Raw genomic sequence first — 23,015 nt, 5'->3', positions numbered from 1 at the left:
TGGATTGTCTAGCATGCTTAGGGTCAGTACGGAAGACTATTAAATGTACACTGTAACACCGAACTTGAATTAACTAGAAAAGTTATAGTTCTGTTTAAATAAAATATAGTCAGGATGGTTACTTATTCTAGTAGATACATTGAGCAAAAGTTATTAAACGTTTTCATAAGGATATATGTATATATATATATATATATATATATATATATGTGTGTGTGTGTGTATATATATATGTGTGTGTGTGTGTATATATATATATATATATATACATATATATATATATATATATATATATATATCTGTGGACCAGATTTTTAAAGCAAAAAAATCTCTCTTAAGTTTCACTAAGGCTCATTCAGAATATATATCGACGTAGACTGAAAAAAATATCATGACCTCCCAACACAAAGTATATCTCGCTAAAAGAAATACGACAAATATAATTTATAAACTTATAAAACAGTTTACAGGTATATAGGTCTATGTTTCTTTCTTTTTTTTCATTTGTTAAAGTAATTATCGTCGTCTGTTCTTGACAAGAAAGAAAGTATCAGTCTGACCCACAAAACTACGAATACCAAAAACCGATTAGACATTATTTTTAAAATTCCATGCTAGTATTACAGCGATGAAGAGACAAATGGATAAATGGTAACAGCATGACGAAGAGGGGAGGAACAGAAAGAACCTATAACACAGCAGTACTATGATATCGCCGTGGAGTTAGACAATACAGAAAACACAGTATTATACATGATTACTAAATACTAAGTCAGTCAAGAAAAAGAGCACACATGAAGTTTAATCCATCACACTGTACGCCAGATAACCTTATATTCTATACATGTTCTTCTAAACAGCCACGTGACTCTTCTTAACTAATAGGAATCCTCAATGCAATGCAAGCTAAAAATTAACTAATTTTGGTTAACGATATTTGACAAGTAGCACTTCCTTTTAAGAAAAGACTACTTCTGTTTCTTCCTTCTTTTTTTTTCTTCCTTTTACGTAATATGCAGTCTCTTTCTCCATCTCCCTGCCTACTTCCATGTGTGGAAGCTTACACATTACAAATTAATTAATTTAGAAATTAATTAATTTTGGTAACGATATTTGACAAGTAGTATACCCTTTTTTAAGAAGAGACTACTTATGTTTTTTTCCTTTCTTTTACTTATAATGTTCTCTCTCTGTCTCCATCTCTCTGTACACTTCCATGTGTTTTTTCGTTTAAACAATACAAAATATGAAAACCAAAAGTTATTGCTAATATTGCTGACAAAACCAATATATCAATGCACTTCTTTACGTTAAATGATTTCTTGGAAATCAATAATAAATCATAAGAACACAATAAACGTCAGCATGACACTGCCTCAATTGAGTCTATAATAACAAACATGTGTAAACGTTAAAAAGGGCTTCGTTAATATTGCACCCTGGAAAGACATTAATAATCCTATTTTAAGCATGTGATCATATATCTCAGTAACTTCATCGATAAAACATGCTCAAAGTACCTTTTATGTTTACTTTTTATTTTATTTGTGTTTGCCATTTTGTGATAAATGAGACTTCCCATAAAGCGACAACAAATTGCTCTGTTGAGCTTTTACAGAACGTAAATCAGTGTTTTGATTCACTTGTCAGATTTTGAATTTTTCGAAGATGCCCAGTGTGGGTATCGTCATAGCCCATTGAACAGTAGACAAATGTGTATCCGAAAAGATGGTTTTTATGATTAATATAACATTTTTAATTTTTTTTTTTATAATTTTGTAACAATACTTTTACAGACGAAATAAAAATACACACTTTTATGGAATATGTTAACAGATGTAACACGAATCAAAGCCAAGAGTATTTTCTTTTTCAATTTTGTGGGACTATATTACACATTTTGACTCAGACCATATCAATATATTTAATGTTAATATACGGTTGTTGAGATAAAAAAAAAAAACTTATTCTACAGGATAAATGAAGTAAATGAGAACAAAATAAAACTATTTCAGTTTGTCGTTTATTAAACAAAAGTGAGAAGGAAACTCCAACTTTAGGACATAGTGTCAATATCAGCCTTAGCGCCCCCTCTCCCCCCCCCCCAACACACACACCCTTCCTCTCCTTACCCAAGACCCCATAACTCTTTACACCTAAACTGAGAGCATGTGCACTTGGCGGGTGTAATATTTGATGAAGAGCTTGTCCTTAACAATTCAGGAGCATGGCGGAATTTATTTTTAACCAGAAAAATGGTAAGGGGTGGGGGGGGGGGGGGGGTTGTGTGTGTGAGAAGAATGTAGAATGACAATTCCAGGAATGTTGTTGGGATAACAAAGTGTTCCGTTCCATTGATCTCTTCAATAAACAAAACATATAGTTAGCTATGTTATCAACTCTCATTGATACGCTGATAGATGTCAAAGGTCATGTGACAATAATTAGCATCCCAGCAGTAGGGAAACACGGGAGGGGGGGGGGGGTGCGGACCAGTTCCATATCAATCAATGGAGGTATTATTCGTCCAATTACGTCATAAAATGACGAGGAAAAAGAATATGAAAGCTAAGAATTCAAATTCAATTAAAGGTTTATTTTCGAATTACTTAATAATCTCACCGACGACACAGCCTCATCTTCCTTATCATCCACGAGAGCTTTGAAATACACTTTTATCCACTCGATTTCAGTGATAATAATTATTCATTTGACGTAATGAATATTCATGACGATATTTCTTTGAACAGTTTTCGGCCGTCAGAATAATGGTACAGAAATACTCGATGAATGAAAGTAAAAAAAAAAAAAGTTTCATATGTCTAAAAATGGAATCAAATTAAAAAATAAATAAATAGTCGTCCATATAACAAACCAAAATAAAAACTAAAACCGCTTAAAGTTTCTTCGTTGATGAAAATAGATCTACAGAAGCTGAAATTCAGCAAACAACTGCGTGATTATATTTGCATAATCTTATTCTCTGCATGCAAATGATCTAAGTCAGTTTGCTGTCTAAATCAGCAAACCAGGCATATTTAGCAGAATATTGAGACAGGATGTAGTAGCAGGGTGAAAGTCGGCAAGCGAGAGATCTACACGTGCCCATGGAATAAAGAAACCTCCACCCCCCCCCCTCAAAGATCTCCCCCTCTCCACAGTAATACAAAACAACTAAAACACACTGCTACCAACAATCTACATACTTTCATGAGCTGTATACAAATGTTTTATTTGTATTGAATTTTTTTGGAGGGGGGAGGGGAATTTTCTAAATTATTTATGTTGTCTTAACTTTAAGACAATGTTTGCTATTTATATGCATAGGATCCCTTGACACATACATATTCAAAGTAAATGATATAAAATAAAGAATACTGTGGAATTCTTCTTTTTACGTAAACCAAATTACTTTGTCATATAACAAACGTTGATGTTTAAGATAGTCTTTTGCAACGAGATGTATTTCAGAAGCTGAGCACAGAACACGTACTGCGGTAGTTTCGTCTTCTTGCACAAAAACAAAGAAAAGGGAAAGTGTTTCCTTCAGCTACCTTTGAAATTAAATAAAGAAGGAATTCTCTGAAATAAACATCACAAGTGAAAAACTCTGCTAAAGCTTTGAAGTGACCAAACTGTTAAGTTCAACGATTACTCTTGCTTTATTATTCGCATAGAAGATTCTGTATTCGTCTACTATACAGGCGTTGTTATGTCGACGTGAGGTCGTTTGTTTCATCAGCTCCGGCCTCGTTCATCAACAGAGGGTATCGTTTGTCAAGACGAATGTATTCAATTTTCTTCACCCAGTTTTAGGGTAGGTTTTTTATTACTAGTCGAATATATCGTCCACTCGCAGGATATTTGACATTCTGTCGAGTACTTTTTACCCGTCGAATTATAATCGACAGTTCTGGTTAGTTATTGATCAAAATATAATTCAAAGACTTCCTCCAACTTGAAAGACGGTTGCCGTAGAAAGAGAGATAATAGTGTCAAAAGGATTAAAAAAATGAAATCGAATAAATGGAAGCCCAACCAGAAGAATGTCAGTGTTAACGTTCACTATTAGAGAACCGATTTGGATTCCTCATCTGCAAATGTCGTTAAACCAATAGAAACTTCGTGCATTCCATTCGCCGGTTCCAGCCCTGCGATTTCACCTGCCTCGAATGCGGGATTTGTATGGTCGTTTTCACTTCGCTCTAAGTTGTAGGACGACTCTTCAGCCCGCCTCCAACTGGTGATATGAACAAAATATATATGATATGATGTTATAATATATAAATATAATATATATATATATATGTGTGTTTATAAATATTCATAAACACACACATATATATATATATATATATATATATATATAAATAGATATATATATATTTATATTTATAAATATATATATGTATATATATATATATATATGTGTGTGTGTGTATATATATATATATATATGTATATATATATATATATATATATATATATGTATATCTATATATATATATATCATTCTTTATGACCTATATCATTCTTTAAAATCATATCAATAAAAAATTAAAGAGGTGATGCTTCAGATGAATTAAATAAAAACCATTTTTTAAATTTTACCAGAATGAAACTAAAATAAATTATGGTATATTTATGCATAAGATGTATGATGTCTTCTTTCCCTTTCTTTTATTTATGTATGTATGTATGTATGTCTTATTATCTCCCGTAGGACCTCTCGCGAGGTCGACCAGGGTATAAACTCCTTTTTGATTTGATTTTGTTAAATACAGAAGTTGGGCCAATGCCAACAATCATTGTTCTGTGACAACCGTGTTTCTATGCCGTAATCATTTTTGTCCTTGTGTGTTTGTTAAGTGTAGTGTGATAAATGCAGTGTTGTAAAGGGGACTTTTTAATAAATAATTTATTTGTTAATATTTGTATTATACCAACCCAAGCCATACTCACCGCAAAACGACCGAGGCCAACAAAAGGAATACAACGACGATAGCTGCAATACAGACGACTGCTATAGCGATCCATAAGCCAGCTGTATAGAAAGAAGAACGGCTTGTAGACTGTAATCACTGTTTAGCATAATATAAACAAAATGTATATATTAAGCAAATTGCTACTAGACTTTACGTAATCGTTATTTCTGGCACGAAGCTAGGCTGCGCCACGGTGAGTAGGTGTCACACTAACCCTGCATTTTATTAAAACTGCCAAACTATGTTTACGCTTCCCATTATGTAAGATCAACGATGGTACATGAATTGTGTTGATGGTATTGTCAGTGCAAACTTGTACCAAGACATAAAATCTCTTTGCTATAGGCATTATAATGATGCGTATCCTACACAGTATGTATATATATATATATATATATATATATATATATATATATATATATATATATATATATATCAGACTGTATAGCTTGTCGAACGGTGACATATAATTAAGATTTGTTCACCGCACTTATAGGATAGAAAATATTGTGCCTCTACTTAAACTATATGAGCATACACACATAAAATGACGTAGCGGCGTTCCCAACAGCTTAATAAACTTCTTTTTTTTCTCAACAATGGTGCACTACACCTTACAAACAAATTATTTTATATAACAAATTATTTCGACGTTTGCAAGTATCAATGTTTTTAAATACCGCCACCAAATTTAAGAAACTTTGGGAATACCAGTATGTCGCCCCTATATCTCAGCATGCGCTTGCTGAGAAGGATTAATGCCATGCTTTTCTCGAGGTTTCAGACCTTTTAATTTTCTCGTGCATTACGGTAGAGTTCAAATCTAAATAACTAACTGCATTTGTAGTGATACAAAGTCCTCTAAAGATTGTAGTCATTGAAGGACGACATGTTATTAAGGAAAAATATTATTTTTATGTTTTTACATCAAATGAATTTTGAAGTTTTGATTGATAGATTTATTCATTACCGTCGCCATCTCTTATGGGGCGATTTTTTACTCTGACTGGAGTGTCATCATCTTTTGGTTCTGATGGTTCCCTATTTGTAGGCACGGACGATGAAGAGCCTAAAGAATGGCAGGAGAAGAAGAAGAAGGGAGAACAACAACAACGAGATGTCACACGGTGGTTGTGAGCATGCGCAGTACAGGTTAAGCCGTTAAATGCAGAAGTGTTATTCAATGTGTTTCTTCCATTGTAATATTATAAGATTAAGCAGCTTCTTTCTTTTTTTTTTGCATTTTAGCGGTACTTTGCAAAAGTGTGATCTAATTTTTTTTTAAAGAAAAGAAAAAGAGTGAATAATAATTTTCAGGTAGATCTCCCAGCACCACCCAGCGCTAAACCATGTTTTCAACTGGTTGTGTTAGTGTCAAAAATTCAACAGAAATCTATGAAATAGTGACTTCTTATGGCCCTACTAAGATCAGTTTATGCATGATGATGGAGTTTGTTGTCGGCTGGGGGTGAGGATCTTCTTAAAAATTTCTAAAGATGTTTGCTCCACCCCACCCCCCCATCCCGATCCCGTGCCTCTCCCCTCACCTAGTAGTAAAATCCAAACTATACCACTGTTCATTCCTAACAAACTAAACAAAAGAAAAAAAAATGATCTCTTACGCCATAGTTAATACGTCGACTATAAATATGGTCACACGTATCTTTTGAACTTTGGAATCTTAACTCAAAGATATTATCTTCAATTCTAATGATTTAAGCGAGAGTGGGAAAACAATTTAATTCAGTCCACCACAAAAACTTGTAAATGTTACAATTAAATAAAGATTTACATAGGGTGCGAGTCTGTGTTTAATAAATTTTGGTCAGTTTGAATAATAGCCTGATGTACATGTATGTAAGGTATAAGTCCAACTTTAAAGATTACCGAGAACACCCACCGTGCGACTTTAGAAGAATGCGACAGAACAGAATGAGGAGAAGTTCCCTGAGAATGGGAAGTATATATGAAGGGAAGAATTAGCTATAATAAACTATGCTTTATTTTATCAACAACAACAACAGTAAATGAGAGGGAAATAATCCCAGAGTCGCGAAAACAGCAGGTGGCGAGCAAATGGAAAAGGGAAGACTGCAGTCAGCTATAGGAGGAATGTGTGAAGTTAGGATTGAATGCACATACAAGATAAAAAGAAAGTCTACACTGGCTGGGACATATCTTTCACAAAGTTTTAGGATCAGAGTTTCTAGAATGCACAGGCGCCAAATGTATATATATATATATATATATATATATATATATATATATATCAGTATGATATGAGTGAAGGCGGAAGAAAAAGATGAAAGGAAATCAACTTCTTTGTGTAGTTATATACGAGTTTCGAACTATGCGCATTTCTAATCTCCTCCAGTTTTGCCACTCTAAAATATATAATGACTTAATGAAACAAATTATTATTCTTTGATAATAACAATTATTGTACAAATCATTCAAAATAGGAAATCAAAGAGAAGGAAAAGGACAACAGTCAACAGTTGACTTTTCGTTTAAGTTAAAACTTTACCTCTATATTTCGGGGTAACCGTGGTATTTTCTGACGTAACGAAATCATCTATTTCCGTTACTAATTCGGTCACTATCTCTGTGTAAAATACATCCGTACTCGATTCATAGTCTAAACAAAGAAAAAAAGACAGAAAATAATTGGTCATTATATACGTTCATTGTAACACTAGGCGTATGATAGTAAATAGCCAATGTGGGAATGCGATCCGGGATAAAAGTCACATGTTCCACATCCAACTCCTGTCTCCATCACTGTTTATATTTATATATATATATATATATATATATATATATATATATATATATATATATATTATACTATATTATATGTATATATATATAGTAATATATAATATATATATATATATATATAATATAGATATTATATATATATATACATATATATATATATATATATATATATATATATATACATATATATACATATATATCCATCTGTTCTTTTCCCAACCGTCCTCCATCTTAGCACTGTTTCCGCACCCTTCCCAGCGTAACGTATAGGCCGTGCGACGCACCAATACAGAATACACATAGGCTACTGCTTAGCAAAGGCCTATACGGCCAGAGGCCACATGAAAGAACACGTTCATTCCGGAAGAACCAATAATACTAAACAATATCAAAGCGACTGTACATTTACAATGTAATGTTGTAAATTGTATTCAAGTTTATGTATGTATGTTAAAGTTTTTATCAATCTTCCACAAATGTGTATTTTATCATTTGTCAACAGTTTTTTTCCACTTCACTTTGTCCTTTTTTAATATTATATTGGAATTATATTTTGATATTTGCTCCTGCTCCCCCTCCCTATATATTCGTTACTATACTGCATGTTGTATATAACACATATTCATTCCGCTATCGACAGGGTGTGTCCATTCGTTTTTATCCGACATACCACAGCCTTTCTGTAAATTAATAAGAATGATCATATTTTATATCGATTATTAATACCAAACAAATTTTCTATTATGTGAAATTTACATCTTGGTCACCAGTTATTGAGCCGTGTGATCTAATTGTTATTATTCACACCTTTTATCGTGAATTGGCGCGGCATGGTGTTACATCTCAAACGCACGTACATTTGTAAATACCGGTAATAATTATTAATAGTGAGTTGCGTTGTAATATATATATACTAAAGAGAGAGAGAATCAGGGGGCAAAAAACGTGCAGTCACTGCAAAGGCTACGTATTGTGACATATCATACCAAAAAGCCTAGCAGTACTCTAACATGATATGATAATAAAAGTGGAATCGGCTTGTTATATCAATTTCAAGAATCAAATAAAGAACATATCAGGTTTGTTTAGGACCGTGAAAGACACTAGAAATCCTGTCAAGATGTTAACAATTACAAGACGAATGACAGATGCTACTCTAAAGTTTCTATATAATATAATAGAAGTAGGAGACTTTATTTTACAACAAAAAGAGAAACAAGATAGACTGACATTTTTATTCTCGTTTCACTTTTAGTTGGTACTCGTTAGTAATCGATGTAAAATAATTCAAGTGGATGAGAGAGGGGTGGCAGGAGAACGGGTGGAGTGTTATGCACGGGCGTGGGCTTAAATTACAATATAACAATCACTATTACTAATTGGAATTATAGATGCAATATGAACGGGTGGGTTGTTATGCACGGGCGTGGGCTTGAATTACAATATTACAACCAGTATTACTAATTGGAACTATACATGCAATATAATAGGAACACAATAGCAATGTCAAATTGGAAATATTCATATACATAATTACAAAAAAATACTAACATTAACCCCACTCGTCCCATTCTAGCCCACTCGTCCCACACACCGCCACATCTCCACACCAGCCCTATAGTATACATTGTTGTCCTGTATATAGGCTATTGTGAATGGTACCCAATATAGACAGGTTAATGATGCTGTAACTTGAGCAATAGAGCTAACACTGTGGCGTACAGTAGTGACGTATCTCTTCATAACGGGTAACCGAGCAGAGAGATCCATATATCTACTATGTGGTTGCAATCATTTTCGCGGCTCAACAACAGCGATTACAGGCCAACTATACTGCGTCAAAGTACAGAAGCATCTGTGTTCCAAAATTCAACCGCATGGAACGCCGTTTCATGTATATGCCTTCTTTTACACCGTGTTTGAAGTGGGAACAACTTCAGCTAGAAGCTAGAAGAAATATGATTGTTTTTCAACCCAGGCCTTAAATTTCCTTTTACGTTCGAATGTGCATGGTATCATCGATTTTTTTTTCCAACTTGACCACACATAGCATACTTTTATTGAAGATTCCACACTTGTGTTCGTGTTTTAACATATTTACAAGAGCGCGATTTAAGTGAGGGTGGTACGTTTATCCCCCCCCCCCCCTTCCCTCTCCCAAACTTGTTCAACCTCTAATCGATAATTCAAAAGTAGTTAACATCATTTAGCGCTGAGATCAATTTATAGATCAAATTTAATGTCCAGATATGCCTCAGGGCGCGCCCTTTGAACCCCATACCCACCCCCCCCCAAAAAAAACACATTTTTGTCAGATTCAATGGCCCAATTGTCAAACGCCATCCCTTCTATATAAATTCCCGGATCAACCCTATAAATACGTACTTGTACTCGATCTATACTGAATTTGAACTCGTTCTCGGGGGTACTTGGAAACTATCATATTGCACGCACTGTTGAGTACAAAGACTATGAACTGATATATAGTTGCTTTACAGTCCTGCATTCAAAGTAAGTTAATTGTAAATGTTCTCGTGATGATACTGTTGTTTTAAATCTGACATGTAAAATTAAGCTCATTATTTATATTGCATATGTTAAGGTAAAAGTTGCCCTTACAAAAAATATTATTATTATCATTATTATTTTGTTTAAAGTATTTTCATTATTATTATTATTATATTTTTTTCCTTCGTTTATTCATCGTTTATCAACAATGCGATCAGAAATTGGCTTTAGATTTGTAACATAACTTCTTCATTTTTTTTAAAGTATATATATTACATGGAACACCACTTTTCGAGTACATGTGCAAATATATCAAAGCAAAATACTAGGGTAAAGGAAACGGAAACGATATGGCTTAATTGAATAAATCAGGACATAAGGAAAAGACGTGCCATAACTCCACAAAAGTAACTTTATTATTATTATTATTATTATTATTATTATTATTATTATTATTATTATTATTATTATTATTATTATTATTATTATTATTATTATTATTATTATTATTATTATTATTATTATTATTATTATTTTTATTATTATTATTATTATTATTATTATTATTATTATTATTATTATTACTATTATTATTATTATTATTATTATTATTATTATTATTATTATTATGATTTTTTTTCTCCATTTATTCAGCATATTTTATATTTTTAATATAGCATATACACATTGTTATAAATTATAATCATCTTTTACGATTCTTGCATAGAACATGTTTAAATGAAATTTCAAAAACGGAACAACTCTGGGCATTCAGAAAATGCCTGTTGTAATTGAATATAACTTACTTTATCTTTCTTACACTTACTTGATTTTGAATGGATATAACGTTCAACATCAATTGCAAACTTAAATTTATAGAAAAAATCGCAAATATTTGGTAAGTTCTTATTTCGCTTACAATCATAGATATAATACTTCATGTGTATTATAAGAAAAATATATGGGTGACTATATCCATTTCCGTACCCGAAAAAAATATTTTGTTTTGAAAAGAAGAATTGTTGCTTTAAAAACCGATTCTCTACGTCTAATATGAAAGATCCAGTAAAATTACAGGCCCAAAATAGATGTTCGATATTCTCAGTTTCTCTGTTACAGAAGGAACAGACCTCTGTATCATTTATACCCATCAACGCTAAAAGTTTATTTGTTGCAATAATACGGTGTAAAAATTTAAACTGAAAGTATTGGAGCTTTGCATCTAATACAGTGTAGTATGGAATCTTAAAAAACCTGTCCCAGTCTTTTTTGGTCAGATCATTAAAGGAGCAACTCCATTTCTCTCTTGCAGTCGGAACTTTTGATAATCGATGTAAATACATTTTATAGATATGCTGAGAGATAGAGCTAGCCCGAATGGCATTAAAATACATGATAGTATTGTTGTTCATAACATCAGTACTATGGCAACCTGACCTTTTCCACCACTGGGGAATTGCACTTATTAAACCCCAATACAAAGTAAAAGGTATATCAGCATTAAAAACCTGTTTGAACCTTACAAAAGTTAGCGGCTTATTATGCTCATCAAACAGGTCACTAACATAAATAACATTTCTATCCATTAAAATGTGATTCATAACAATTTTGTTGTCGATACGAATATGAGAATTGTTCCAAATGACTTGGTTACCGAAATTTTCTGTTGGAGTAGAGAATGAAATATCACACCACGCATAGACTATTTGACGAATGAAAGAATTTCTTATACTATTCACATCATTCTTAGCACAGTTACAATGAAAAATAAACTGTTTCCCAAACGGCTTCAAATAGATATCAAAAAACATTTTCCAAGTACCGTTTATGGCATTTGTATATCGCCTAATCCAGGTACACTTTAAACTGTTTATAAAACTGATGATGTGTGTAACTTTTAATCCTCCGTTGCCAATAGTATTAATCATGACCAGCCTCTTTACTTTATCTTTAAATTATTATGATTATTATTATTATTATTATTATTATTATTATTATTATTATTATTATTATTATTATTATTATTATTATTATATTATTATTATTATTATTATTATTATTATTATTATTATTATTATTATTATTATTATTATTATTATTATTATTATTATTATTATTATTATTATTATTATTATTATTATTATTATTATTATTATTATTATTATTATTATTATTATTATTATTATTATTATTATTATTATTATTATTATTATTATTATTATTATTATGGTTATTATAATTATTATTATCATCATCATCATCATCAATATTATTATTGTTATTACTTTTATTATTAACTTCTATTTTTGCCCAAATTGTATTGACGGTGATGGACAAGAAAACCAGTTACCAATTCCGCGCTCTCACAGTATCAGTGTGACTTTGAACCCATCTACACAATTGAACAATATACTAAAGCATGTATGAGCTTCGAGCAACGCAATAAAGCAGATACTTAATAATAATAATAATAATAAAATGATATATGAAACCACGTAGTGTATTACACAAGAAGGAAGAGAGTTCACACTTCTTCGTTGAATTGGTATATTTTCATTTTCATGTATAATTTTTTTCTTCTTCTTTCTTGTTTTTTAATAAAACGTTCAACGACAATTTGATTCAAGGTAAGTTCACTCGCAACAAACACTCTGATTATGGCTCTGAAAGAAACGACTTGCGGCTTTTGTTTACATAATAACCAAAGAGAAAGGAAATGAAGCTGCCCTAAGTGAAATTTGATGGCCGACTAGTTTTGGGGATGATTTCAATTTTCAATGACATTGCAGGTTTTGTGGGGGTTTATCAAATATTGAATCGGAGATGACCTTATTCGCAAATTCCAGTTATGAGGAATTGAAATAAATGCATTACATTTTTTTTTTGCAGTCAAATAACATCTATGTGATACTGTAAACAAAAATCTGGGTACGTGTGGTCCAGAGTTTTTGTGCCATTTTGCGCAGCGAATTTTAATATTATTGCATTGCAGTAAACATTAAGTTATTGATACTATACGAATGTTGTGTCTGTTTTATTATTATCTTTCTATTATAATCACTATTATAATGTCTGTCCTAACTACATCATTCAAGTTGGGCTTTGCACCAGACTAGATTTCTACAAACCTGAATTGCCAAAATGTTGCGCGTGCCCTCGTATCATTTCTAGCATTACAATAAACACCAAAAATAGCCTAGTGTCATTAAAGTAAATGCTTGTATTAAGTGTGTTTTTGTTATTTTCATCATGTTGCTATGCTATTTGTAGCTGGTTGCACAATTTTGAACCAGACGGAATCCATCTTAGTGTACCCATGGAAGTGAAACAAAGGAGCTGGTGTTGGAATTATATGTCTATTAATTTGAATCATTACACATCTCTTAAAAATATCGGAATTTTATTTTTATTATGAAGATTTCAGAGTTGTAGGGGGGGGGGGGGCAAATCTTTAATTTCCCTTAGACTGAATTGTTAACCTTTGGCCTTAACCTTTATTGAAGGACGTAAAGAGAATCAAGGATTTTGTATAGGAGGGTTGCTGCTCTGACGTCATTGCAGCTGACACCAAGTTAAGCGAGGTGTTGGGGGCGGGGGGGGGGGCTGGGGTTGCCTCATCAAGAAATAAATACATATACATTTAGGTGTTAACGATAAATTAGGTCTATAAGTATCTCTCAAGGCAAGATTGTGGAAATAAATTATAGTAAATTCAAAATTCCCTCAGCAAATTTAAGTAGGGACATGACTCTTTATTAGCCCGAGGCAAATCAATATTTTATAAAGTAAAGGGTATTGCCATGTGGTCATTGAATCCAATTTCCTGTCATAGCATATCACATCATATCATCATATTATATATCATATCATATCATGTCATATCACACCATGATCCAATATAAAAAGCAACCTATTTTAGTTGCTGAATTTATGTCCATACCTAATACGTTTTTGTGTTGGTTCATAGGTATGAATGTAACACCATGTCAATTCTTGTAGAAGGTATCACTTAAGAAGAGAATAAACATTTCACATTGTTTGTTTTTCTTACTTTCGGATTCTTTAGATAAATATTAAGTCACATATATACGTTTAGAGCATAATGTACTGTAGTCCAACTGTCATGTAGGCAGTATATGATTATAGTAAATTACACCGTTTAGGAATATTTTTTCTTCTACTAGATGTATGTTTTCACAAGAAACATATTATTTAAGCACTACCCTTGCCAATAATTCCATTTCATGAGGTTGGAGTAATCAATCCTTATTTATGATGCAACATATATCAATACTATACTCTCCTTTGTATAACGCTTATCCCCACACATTATATGAAATAAGGTCAATTACCCTCTAACCATGTCTATTGTGGTCTTTTACAAGAACCGTACCCCTCCCCCTACACCTCCCCACTCCCCACCCCCTCCCTCCCTCCGAAATAAAAGGGAATTCAACCAGACCAAATGCCGAATCGAAACGTTCCCTATTAGAGTTTCCATGGTACTATTTTTGTAATGTTAATATCAATCCATTTATTAATTTAATTAGAATAGACAATAGATAGAAACTATATAAACATCAGTTGCAGTTAACGTTTTTCTTATTTACTTATTTTCCCCCTCATTTAACCTAAACTCATTTGATTAATTAGTTTGTAGAGAGAGAGATTGATTCACTATGTAAATAAATATAGTTTATATACCAGCTCTTTCCAAATATAAACCTTGCATGGGGATTATCTAATTTGTGTAGAGTTCGGTATACTTACGTACGTATAGCCAACTGTGTTAGTTTGTGTACGATTCGATACTGGAGTGGACTCGCAATGAAGCTGTACATTAATTAAACCCGTACAAAATCATATCTGGTAGACTGTTAAGTACAATGAAAGAGTACTCGACAGTATAAAAACTAACAAAATATACAATAGTCCGTTACCAATGTTACCAGACTGCATTGAATACTTTAGTAACAGATATAAATAGAAGGTTAAAGTTTGGTTTTCACACACAGTATGAAAATATGAAATTTGAGTAACACGTTGATGTATTCACAATAACAACTTGCGCAATGTTTTTTTCCTTCCTACAACACTGTGTAGAATTATTGTATCCAAACAAATGGAAGTAACCTATTGCCCCCGAAACAAATTAAATGCAGACAATTTTGACAAATGTTGGCAATTACATTATGCACTGTTAAACTGTCTGCATTTTACTTGGTTTATGGGAAACATGCTCCAATATTTTTGATGGAAACATAGGGTACCTAGTTTTGGGCAACATATTTGTCCAGCCGTTTTAGAGTGTATGTTATGCATCTCTGTATTGTTATATATTTTTTTCCTTTTAGAAATGTTGGCATTTAGAATTGATAATACTCCTGGAATCCTCCTTGAATGTTAAAGTGATAAATGTGGTCAGATTGAAATGATTTTATGAATATGTTATTAAATTCAGTTTATAAAGTGACTATAGTCAATATTCGTTTATTAATTTTTTAAGTATCTAACAGGAGATAATTTCATATAATTAACATATCTGAGAGACCGAAAGTAATTGTTGGAATGGATTCTTATAAACTCTACATATTGACGTGTCCTTCAATTCCGGTTGATTTCTTCCTATGTTTCCGAGGAAAGTGAATTTTCCTCTGCCTCTTGAAATGTGAAATAAGTATTGCATATCTTCACCATTTTGCCGGCTTGTACAGCTTGATTACGTGACGTTAAACATAAAGTGACGTTCCTTAATCCATGAAATATGGATGTATAACTCTAGTTTTGACATCATTAAAATTATAATGAATATTTTAATAAATATTTATAAAATCGATTTAAATAAATATGTCATCGTTTACATAAATACTTTAAGGGGCCATGGTACGTTAAAATGATAAACAGTTTAACATATAATAATTGTACCCTTGTTGATCTCATTGTCGATATTAGTAAGATCGTTACACATAATTCCCCACATATAGTCCCACATAAGCTGTTAAATATAGTTGAAACTAATTATTGCATAGGACAAGTAATAGCAAGTAATAGACAAACAAATTATCTTTCGCTTACATTAACGGTTCTATATCCTGTATACACACGCCGTCATCTAAATAGAACGAATTGATGGCCCATGGTGTTACGTTTTAGTAACTGCATTTGGCGACGCGCTTCCCTCCGTGAAACAGAATTATCATACCAATGAAGCTTGGCCTCGTTTCGTTCATTTTTTTTTCTCTCTCCACACATAATTTCATTTCATTCCATTTATTAGTTTTATCACAACCAAATAACGTTACATATAACTATTCGGGGAACCATATAATACGAATCATCATTTTTTTGTTTTTCTTCCACTGGATTGCTAGGCTGAGATTGTCCTTCAGTTTTCGCATCGATGATGCATGAAAATGTCACAGATTTGAAGAGAGTAGAATTCTCAAGGTCTCAATGTGCTTAGATGAATAATAACTGTACTTAAAACGCATCTATAGATACAAGGTGGAGGACGAGTTTAACCAGAATGAATATAGCAATTCTCGAAATTTATCTACAAATGTTAAAAGTTTAAATGTTTCCAAAAAATATTGTACAAGAAGGATTCGAATATCACTGTAATTTAAAGTTTACCAGTACCCGACCCCCCCCCCCTTACCCCAACCCCCAAATAAAACTTGCTAAAATGCTCGAAACGTTTTCAAAAAGATATTGCTTGGAGATTCTGACTATCCACATGCTGCACATGCGTAGAAGAGCTTTTAATACTCTAACAACTCCCATGCTTAGATGTCTTCCATGTCTAAGAGAGTACACATTTGCATTCAATTATTTGCTAACGTTTGACCATAAGTGACCAGAATTTTGACCCTCTAGCATATTTGCGGTCAATGCTGATGACCTTTAAAGATACATCTTTCGTTGGACTTGTAATTTGGTTTCATTAGATATAAAAGAAAACTATAAAAATACAACAAGAGTAGACCCCCCTCAATCCTACTTAGAATGTATGTGGTTAGAATCACGTGACCGCTCCTGACAATATAGAGTTTTAGGAAGTTTAAAACTAAATTGTCGTGATGACGTCACTCATACTGCTATCGCCAATACAAAACCTTCATCTACAAGTACCACCAAATCAGCCAGATGAAAATGAAGCTTTTCATCTATAGATGCAGAAAATTGCCAGCATATTCATTCAGATATCAACTTCATCCATCGGAATATTTATTTATAAACCGAATCCTCTTCCCAGTGCAAATCGCTCTATTAAATATTGATATATTACCATCTCAGTTAATAAAAAATGGATAAAATGTAGTCACTTTCGTTGAGTTCAAGGCCTATACATGTACCTTTCAGACTTCAATAATATATCGAGCGTATTTGAGCAAACCTTTCTGCAATATTTTCGTTTCAAATGTATTAGAAAGGCATTTGATATTCACTATGGCAGTATCACCCCGAGTTCCTTACTGTTGTAAACACACTACGCTGCAGACGAGGTGTCCATTAGTGACGTCATAAGCGACATGTCATGAGCGACGTGATCTCGCAGAATAAACAACAATCACATCCATTTGGAGAATCTAATTGCGTTGACAAACAATGAACTAAACAGAACATGGGAGGTAATATATTGTTAATAGTTGAATTGCGTTAAATTTCAACCAAGATTATAAGCCATGTAACTGTAGGAAAACTCTTCCTGATATGCGGACACCCTAACCATTAGACTATGTAAGTTGATTGTATGTCCAGAGGTTCGAAACCAGTAAGGAAGGTCGTAATTCCACTGTAAGCGTTTGTCACCTGTATTTGAACAATACTAGTTCTGTTTTGTCGACTTATTTGCCTTACTCTAGAGATATAACATAATGCCAACAAACTCGAAATCATGAATATATAATTGAAATTGCATGGAGTTGGAAAATCCAGAGTAGTGAAAAATGCTCTAGTCTATATATATTTATATATATATATATATATATATATATATATATATATATATATAAAAATGTATATTTATATATCTACATCTATATATATATATATATATATATATATATATTTATATGGATGGACGGACGGACGGATGGACGGATTGATATATTAACAGTTTTCAAATAATCAATATTTTGATTACTCTTTGCTTGATTTTACCGAGATCATTTTCATGTAGTCTAACTACGAACGAGAATTAATTAGTCATATTTCTTTATATATGACGGTTGCGATAGAGCTATTCTTGGATACATTCATTCCATCCTGCGGTGATAGTAATAATCCGAGAGGACGTTACCATGGTAACATTATAATGTCAACAATAAATGGCTAATAACGTTTTTTTTTTTTTCATTTCATTTCGAATTGATTGTAACGTTTCAGGCTTCGTTGTAAGCTTTTAAGTGACATATTCATATTCTGTAAACTATGTAATCTGCATTATAATAACAATATTCTAGTTACTTAACATTACACGCATAATACAATATGATTAAGCGTTGCTTCCCTTTTGGGTTATTCATTTTCCTATTTAATGCACGGATTGAGAAAATCGGATGCATGAGTTCAAAAAGAAAATGTCAAAGGTGAACGATCTCGGTCAATTACGTCTTTAAATATTGAATGTCGTCACTACATAGTTACGTTTATTCATATTTTTCGTTATGCTCGTCACCTTGATTCAAGTTTATACAGCATTATGCTTGTCCATGTTTATTGCATATGAGTGATCTAGACATTAAGCACTTTTGAACTTGATATGTGCCAACAAAATAACTACTTCCCAGACTATAAACAGTTTCAACTTGCAGAGAAGTCAAACTAGTGTCTCCTTCCTTACACACATATACACAGTTACACACCCATCATTACGAAACAAAAAAACGCTAAAGTATGTCTTAAAAGTGTAAATTTATGATAATTATTACTTTAAAACAATGTTTCAGTTCGTGTCGTCAAAAAGAGGTCATTGTAAATTTGATATGCGAATGGATGCTTAAACATTTTCACCCTCAAAAAAATACTAATTTTAGCGAGTGAATATAGTTTTATAAGTTATAACCACAATATAAACTGTAACACTGCGTTGATCCTCAAGTCAAACAAACATCATATTAATAAACTCACACTAAGAGAGCCCCCCCTTCCTTCTATCTTTTTCTACAACCTCCTCCCCAATGCCCCCCCCCCCCACCCCACCCCACCTTCTCCAAACCCGCCCTCGTCTTACAATCAGCGATAAAAATTTAAAAAATTGAGTAGTATGAATATCACATTGGTTTATAACTCCCATCCTTTACACCTTTCACGTGTGACGTCATGATGAGTCGAACGCCATTGTTTCCAGTTCAGTGTACGCCCATCGTACTGGTTGTATACTGTAGATCAGCTATTGGTAGAATTATACAATATGTGATGTATTTATGTATTTTAGATCCTCTTGCAAGCAGGAAGTCGCGAAGAAGCCTCATTGGCTTATCAAAGCCGCAAGCTGACCGAAGTCAGCCTCTTACATTCATGTTTTAACGTCCATGATTATAATTGTCAATTGTCAACAACTCTGTAACTGGACGACATACATTAATCTTGGAGTGACTTGAACCGGGGACCTTATGATTGGAAGGCACCGGCGTTAACCACTGAGCTAACACTCCAAATGATGAAAACAACAACCAGAGGACAAAGGGGTTAGATGGTGTACATCTAATTTGAGACTTGGCTGAACAATGTTTCGAATTAAGTAGTTTCATAAGAAGTGATAACAGATCCTCTGTCCAAACACGATTTATAGGCATTTTGCTTTAGTTTCTTAACTGTCTCTGAATGTTGTGATATTTTATATAAAAAAAAAGTAGGACGAGGCAGTTTATAACTAGAAACTGAAAGGCAAAATAAGCAAATTTAATTGAACCCGATTAACGTATTGCTTCAGTGGATATTAATTACATTTGAGTATAAAACTGAGTCATATTGAACGATGTAGGTCGGTATACGAGTTATGGGGATGTATACTGATCACTGATTTGTAGCTCTCCTCAATATAGTCTTATTTCAGGGTAAAATGCTTGGTAGGCTATAGATGTAGGATATAGAATGTTGCTTGTGTGTTATAATTTTGCTTGTGTGAGAATCGTTATCGCATTACTGCGGGGTTAGTAAGAGGAATTTTAAATTAATATATGGATTATGCGAATCGTTTCCGAAGAGTAAAACTACATGTTGATACTTAAACAGGAAATTGTTCAATTTCGTTAAGTTGCGGCATTTTGGTTATATGTTAAGTAGGTGAGGGTTTCAAGGCAGAACATTTTTTTTTTAAATCTTCATAACAGTTCTGTCAGAAAAAGTGATATGTAACATATTCGAACATAACTTCATAGATTTTAAGCTTCTCGGAGTAGGTATGTTACTCGTGCGACTTGTTTTTGCCTTAAAACGCTCACTTACTGGTAAAATGTAAAACACTACTATTTGATTTGATTGATAAAAGTTGTAATTTATAGTCGAAGGGCATTAATTATACATAGTCATTTAGACTGAAGTTTTATTTCTAACAGATCAGTAATGAATTTGAAACTTCTTGCAACCGTTTATACTTTAGTGTGTTTTGTTGTTTTATATGGGGTTTTTTTCGTGATTTTTTATTATTATTGTTATTTACTATTTTTTTTAACATTTCACACATTAGTGATCACATTAGAAGCCTGTCAAAGGACAGTCGTCATTTAAGGGACCCGGGAAGTTATAGAAGTCGCCTGGAAATTCGAAGGCGACTTCTATTACTTCCCCGAAAAATATGGGATATATAAATTGTGTGAAGCGAGGACTAGTGACGTATGATACAAATTATCATACAACCCTTTTGAAACCATCATTTGTCCCGTAGGTATGTAGCATAAAAGGTTCAGTCTCTGTTTATTGATTTCTCTGACGTCATAATTAATTTACACCTCTATATTATTTACGCGATTGACAAAATGGAACACTTACATGGGATCACGTGAAAGAACGTTTGTATCAAATTTCCATTCTGATTCGTAAGAAACGTGATCAGGTATATGAATCATTTCAATAAACTTCGATTAATCGTTCATGCCAATGATTAGATAAACATGTTATCAAGTTTAACTGGAAAAATTTCTAATTTACTTAAATCAATGTTTGTAACCATCACAAGAAACGTTAATGACGTCAAAATAAGTAACAAGTAGATTATTCAATATACTATGAAAATGTCAATAATGCCATTAATACGACAAAAAGACCTCATTGATCATATTTTATATCATATTAAAGTAAACGAATAATCAAAAGGACGTAAATAAAATTTATGCCCAAAATGTTTTTTTAGCAATCCCCCCTCCTCTCAAAAAGACATTAAAAAGTAAGAGAAAGAACTCTTCAAAAGTATATTACCGAAATTTTAAACTCAAATTATTTCGACATTTTCAAACCTAAAATACAATAATGTATAATGGTGTAGTTTATGATACGTTTTGTTGTTGTCACAACGAGCTTGCAACTCATTACCACGTTGAAAGGTACGGATAATTCTTGTGTTTCATTTTCCGGCTCAACTTGACGGTGCTGCCTAATTTGGATATGCCTGGCAACTTAGTTTACTTAGTATATATATATATATATATATATATATATATATATATATATATATATATATATATATATATATATATATATATATATATATATATATATATACAGATATAGATATATATATATATACAGATATATATATATATATATATATATAAATATATATATATATATATACACACACACACATATATATATATATATATATATATATACATTTACGTATACATATACATATACATATATATATATATATATATATAGATATAGATATATAACGGTAACTATATGTTATATAGTTGGATCATGCAACGTACGTATCAGGTCTAAGTTAAATAATAACTTACCTGTACTGTTTTCTAATCCATAACAATTTTCGATCCAGCATCCAAAATATATCACAGAGACACAGACATATACTAACGCGTGCCAAATCTCCATCTTCCAACGTATTATAATATAGGCCTGCCTACCACTGGCGACTCAAGTACGCCTTTTAAACCAAACATGTACTGTAACAGCCTTGAACAAATAAGGGAAACCGCCTCTTCCACTCTATTTCTCTCTGCAGGAGTTGAATTCGCGTTCTTCTTTTATGAATCTTTCTTTGGTTGAGTAATTATAAATTTGCTGACTTGACGCTCATAAGAGAAAGCTTATTCATAACAGATATGTCCGTTGAGAATAATGCACAGTGTCGTGGATTTAAACGCAGCCGACATTTCACTATAGTACTACTGCACAGTGTGATCCGCTTGTCAGATAACAAAATTGAAAACTGTTAAGCGTGTGTACTTTCTACCGATATAGTGACAGTGTGTCAGTCTTTTCCGTACATGTTCTATGTATGTAAAACAGAGTTTTGTGTGTGTGTGTGTTTTTTGTTTGTTTTTTTATAAAGTTACTTTTGACACTTTTGCGTAGCCTATCAAAGCAGATGTTAGGGATAGGTCGTTATGTAGACAATGGTGACATATTGGTCGATTGCGTTATAATCTATATTTATTATGTTTTTGCTTCAACAATAGCAAGGTCACTGGACTTAGGTGAACAAATGATTCTTTTTTGATAGAAGGTTGTGTAAATGTTTTATTCCTTAAATTAATTAAAATAACAGCGTGT

General features: G+C 32.4%; 1 protein-coding gene across 2 annotated transcripts; it reads right to left on the bottom strand.

Annotated features, from left to right (window-relative positions):
- Nucleotides 1–1,534: 1,534 nt before the first annotated feature.
- Nucleotides 1,535–22,748, bottom strand: LOC139973961 (uncharacterized). 2 transcript variants are annotated; one of them, XM_071980853.1, is made up of 5 exons: nt 22,241–22,748; nt 7,513–7,623; nt 5,956–6,054; nt 4,963–5,044; nt 1,535–4,240 (listed from the first exon to the last, which is right to left on the bottom strand). In XM_071980853.1, the coding sequence occupies exons 1-5, from the start codon at nt 22,332–22,334 to the stop codon at nt 4,069–4,071; spliced, it is 558 nt and encodes a 185-aa protein (XP_071836954.1). In that variant the 5' UTR covers nt 22,335–22,748; the 3' UTR covers nt 1,535–4,068. The 2 variants fall into 2 exon arrangements, with proteins under 2 accessions (XP_071836954.1, XP_071836955.1); XM_071980854.1 differs by lacking the exon at nt 5,956–6,054.
- Between the last annotated feature and the right edge of the window lie 267 nt (nt 22,749–23,015).

This window comes from Apostichopus japonicus, chromosome 9 (assembly GCF_037975245.1).
Source record: "Apostichopus japonicus isolate 1M-3 chromosome 9, ASM3797524v1, whole genome shotgun sequence".
NCBI classification, from domain to species: Eukaryota; Metazoa; Echinodermata; class Holothuroidea; order Aspidochirotida; family Stichopodidae; genus Apostichopus; species Apostichopus japonicus.
Note: the sequence above shows the minus strand (reverse complement) of the source record. Positions and strands in the feature narration are given on the sequence as shown.